This window comes from Akebia trifoliata, unplaced genomic scaffold (assembly GCF_017979445.1).
Source record: "Akebia trifoliata isolate Shusen 1 unplaced genomic scaffold, ASM1797944v1 Contig01006, whole genome shotgun sequence".
NCBI lineage: Eukaryota > Viridiplantae > Streptophyta > Magnoliopsida > Ranunculales > Lardizabalaceae > Akebia > Akebia trifoliata.
In genome coordinates this window covers 217101-222035 of record NW_028237412.1, presented here as the reverse complement: position 1 = coordinate 222035, position 4935 = coordinate 217101, and the positions used below count along the sequence as shown (strand labels likewise).

The 4935-nt window shown below is 35.1% G+C and overlaps 1 protein-coding gene across 1 annotated transcript; it reads left to right on the top strand.

Annotated features, from left to right (window-relative positions):
* The first annotated feature begins 281 nt into the window (after window positions 1–281).
* Window positions 282–3429, top strand: LOC147380760 (terpene synthase 10-like). Its single transcript, XM_086431303.1, has 7 exons — window positions 282–527; window positions 1207–1471; window positions 1608–1980; window positions 2057–2281; window positions 2374–2512; window positions 2623–2871; window positions 2949–3429. The coding sequence occupies exons 1-7, from the start codon at window positions 294–296 to the stop codon at window positions 3273–3275; spliced, it is 1812 nt and encodes a 603-aa protein (XP_086287429.1). The 5' UTR covers window positions 282–293; the 3' UTR covers window positions 3276–3429.
* Window positions 3430–4935: the final 1506 nt, after the last annotated feature.

The window sequence follows — 4935 nt, the reverse complement described above, 5'->3', positions numbered from 1 at the left end:
TAATATCTTTAAAACAGGGAAAGCACACATGAACGCATTTCAAATACACAAATTTTTAATATTTAACAATTGTTTATCAGCAGTCAATAAAGGATTGCAGATATTCATCATTTCAAGTACTGCACATGTTTATCTTTATCATTTGAAACAAAATAAGCAAGAAACGTGTTCTTTGTGAAAAGGATGGGAAATTTCCTGTTTAATTGGTGTTGTACATGGTTGTCTATATATATGGGGTTCAAGGTGAGGATGGTTAACCAAAAAAATCATTTAGAGATATTACTACTATTACAATGGCTCTTAATCTCAACCTCCAAACACTACCCTGCCCTTTGAGTGGCTTCTCGCCAAGAATTTTTCCATTGAAACCTTTTCTAAGAAGCTCGTCTTGCTTGGCTCCTCGACGTGTTCATTGCCTTGTTAGTACCCATCAAAACTGTGATCCATTGGTTGCTAGACGATCAGCCAAGTACCAACCGAGCATTTGGGATTTCGATTTCATTCAATCGGTGAAGAGTGATTGGACGGTAATTAGAGTACTTGATAAAAGATGGTTTATGCTGTTAATTAGATAAAGGTCTTGGTCAAATTATATATGTAATCAAATACAATTTCGAAATATTTACCCAGCAGGTAGGCTAAAATAATTATAGTGAACTAAGTAACCTTTCTACACTTCTGATTTTTCAAAAATTACATAATCGATCTTTTAAAATCCAAGGGGTAAATTTACTACAAATTTTTTTACGCAAACGGTAAAAATGTATTTGGTAAAAATGTATATGCACTACACGAAAACTGAAAAATTTGACAGAAAAAATTGATGGGCCAAGGCCTATGAATTTTTGAAACTGAATTTTGACGGTCTAGGACCATTGAAATTCTAGATATTCCCAGGTTTGACGGCTTAGGGCTGTCGAATTTCTCACATACTTTGTTAATTTGACAATTTTGGTTTGTTGAAAAAGAAAATTTGACAATGAAAAATTCGACGCCAATTTGACCCTTTTGTCCGTTGAAATTTATGAAATTTGATAGCCTAGGCCTGTCAAATTTGGGCTTTTTTCACATTGTGCTGGTTATGTAAATATTTAAAAATCATATTTGGTTAGACAACTTGGCCAAAAGTTTAATCTAATTCTTTATTTTAAAATTTTATTATCTCTATAATTATCCGAATATAAAAATTTTACTCTAAATTTCTAGGGGGAGACGTGTGAAAGACGAGCGAAGAAGTTAGAGAATGTAAGGTGTATGATCAACGCTGGTGATGTGGGACTTTTAGATCGGCTTGAACTGATCGATAATGTTGGAAGGCTAGGCTTGGGGTATATCTTTGAGGAGGAGATCAAGAGAGCACTGGATGAAATAGCAATCGTTGAAAACGATAATGTTGGCACTAACAAGGGTCTCCATGCTGTAGCACTTCGCTTTAGGCTCCTTAGACAACATGGGTATGAGATATCCCAAGGTACTCAATTCCGTTCTCATCAATTTCAATATAATTACTCCATAATGCAATTTTTATTAGTTCACATTTGTTGAAATTACTCCAGATAATTTGTGATTTTGATAAAATTAGAAAATTATATGTTTATGTGATACAGATGTTTTTAATGGCTTCAAGGATGACATGGGCAATTTCAAAGCAAGTCTATCTGAAGATATTAGAGGAATGTTGAGTTTGTTTGAAGCTTCTCACCTTGCTTTAGAAGGGGAAAATATCTTGGATGAGGCCAAATATTTCACAACCACACATCTAAACAACTTAAAGGGACCTATAGCCCCAAACCTTGAAAAAAAAGTGAATCACTCCCTGGAACTTCCTTTGCACCAAAGGATGCTGCGATTAGAAGCTCGATGGTACATCGAAATGTGCAAGAGTGAAGAGAACATCCATCCTGATCTACTTGAACTCGCAATGTTGGATTTCAATATGGTGCAAGCAATACACCAGAAAGATTTGAGAGACTCTTCGAGGTAAGGTCATATATATACAATTGAAATTTAAGTGGGGATCATTACGGTAATTTTTTTTTTCTTTTATGTCATTCAGGTGGTGGAGGGATCTTGGGCTTGGTTCCCACTCTGAGTTGAGCTTTGCACGAGATAGGTTGATGGAGAACTTTTTATGGACCATCGGAGTGATCTTCGATCCTCAGCATGATTATTGCAGGAAAGGACTTACGAAAGTTAATGCGCTAATAACAACTATTGATGATGTTTATGATGTCTATGGTACTTTGGATGAACTCCAGCTCTTTACTGATGCCGTCGAGAGGTTGGTGGGATATATGTTTTCATATATTAACATTTCATATATGTTACTATCATAACCAATGATTGTGATTCAAATTTGGCTGGTATTAACAGATGGGATATTAAAGCCATGGAACAACTTCCAAATTACATGAAGATATGTTTCCTATCTTTGTATAACACAGTGAACCAAATGGCTTATGATACTCTTAAGGAACGGGGTTGGGACATCGTACCGTACCTTAAGAAAGCGGTATTGCTTTGTTCTTTAGTTTCCATTCAACATTTTTATTCTTTTGATTAACTGATTATATTTGAATTTCCTAATTTCCTCAACATTTTTTATTTTTTTCTTAATCTCAGTGGGTGGATTTATGCAAATCTTACTTAGTGGAGGCAAAGTGGTACCATAACAAATACACACCAACGCTTGAGGAGTACCTAAATAATGCGTGGATCTCAATATCAGGGCCTGTCATACTAGTTCATGCTTATTTCTTTGTAAAGCAAGAAATCAACATGGACTCATTAGAATGCTTAGAGAGATATCCAGACATTATACGCTGGTCATCAATGGTTCTTCGACTTTGTGATGACTTGGGAACTTCTACGGTACGTAAGCAATTTTGTCTCACATATTACAATACTAGCTAGAATCAGTCATTGAAAACATTTATATCTTATTATAGGATGAGCTAGAGAGGGGCGACGTGCCGAAATCAATCCAATGTTACATGCATGAAACTGGCGTTTCAGAAGAAGTAGCTCGCGAGCACATTAAACATCTAATTAGCGACACTTGGAAGAAGATGAACAAAGATCGAGTCGATGATTCCATTTTTCCCCAACCTTTTATAGGCACTGCAGTAAACCTTGCTCGAATGGCTCAGTGCATGTACCAATATGGAGATGGGCATGGTGTTCCCGATAAAGAGACAAAAGATCGAGTCTTCTCATTGTTGGTTAAGCCAATATCGCCAAAGGAGATAAAACCTGCAAATCTTGTTGCAATTTAGTTTATAATTCATACATATATTTGTTTTATTATTCAGTTAAAATATCAAGCAGCTAAGTTCTTATGGTCAGTGGAACATTGGCTGAAAGAAGCATGATAATTGTTGAATTACAACACTTGGGATACAATATATATGTATTTAGATAAGAGCACTAGTAATACGGTCTTCTAAAGAAGTTCAGACAAATTTCCTTTCAGAATTAGATCTACTTACTGTAGAAGAATAGATTTAAATTATTGATTTGTATATAAAACTAACCAATGAAATCTTAACTAGACATAAAAATCTACTCCTAATCTTAAACAAATTTAATCCAATCTAGATGAGAGTGATATAGTCCATCTCATTACTTCTTCTTAGAAAACATAAATGCACGATTATTTTGATTTAATATCAAACTCTGTGATCTCTCTATTGAATGCTTGGTGTTGCAAATGAGTATCCACTGTGCTACTGATGATCATGATCTGTTCATGAAGCTATCACAGTCGGATATCACTCATTACGAAGTCTCTCGGAACTGGCTTTCACTAGATCAGATCTGTTATGATTTCTTAGAAAAGCATTTAATTGGATTGTGTGGCTTGATTTTATCTTGATGGTTATTATGAGTAGAGAAAAACATAAAAAAATATTCAGATTTGGGCTTTCCTTTGGGTAGTGGGCTGAACCCAGTCTATACACGCTCAATTGTCCAAACCTTGAACAAGGGACAAGGACTAAACTATTTAAGGATCAATGGGCTACTCAACCAAAAATCACGTAAAACAATGCTTTAAGTCCGGATCGCGAAATGGTACTTAATTCTGATTTACAATCTTTCCACTTAGCTTTCTCGTGTAACAAATCAACATATCTTTAAGGTAGATTTACCATCCTAACCTTATTATTTTTAATTACCAAGCCAACCATGCACATGGGATAAGATTTTATCATGTTGCTCTTTCTTTATAAAAGAAATCGATTATTAAAACCTTGATTTTTTGTTTTTTTAAACAGTAAGCTTGGGTTATTGAAGGGCCCCTACCATTATATTAACAAAGCAAAGGAATTATAACCTACGGAATTTACTGATTACATATTTATCTATAAGAATTTTAAGTTCTTGAGGAAGATCATGATAATCATCCAAAATTGTCACTCCAGTCGCCGCTCAGTTTGCTTCTCCCCAAGAGAAGTCGACTCTTGAATTAATAAACTTATTCCTCACCTCATTATTTATACAACTAGTAGAATAACGAGAATCTGTTGAAATTATCACACCTTTTGAAAATCTCTTTGGAGGGCAAAATCAAACCTTCACGGATAGTCTCTAACTCTATCGCAACAATGATGTTTTGGTTAGGCATACCCATACCTGCAAATAGGAATCTTCCATTTATCTTTAGTAACAAAACCAAGACCCTTGCCCTCTAGGGACAGAGATCCGTCAGTATTAATCATATTTAAAGTCCTCCTCTAAAGGCACCAATTGACACACTTGAACTGACCTTCTTTTAATTTCTCATCCGCATCTCCAATTCTGAAAAATAGTTGACATTTCATGGCACGTTAAGTTAGCACTTTCAACTATATCATAACCACCATGGACTTCTAATATGATTTGTTCCACCACATAAGATGCCTTTTGTGGAGGGAAAATTTATTAGCCTCGGGGTAA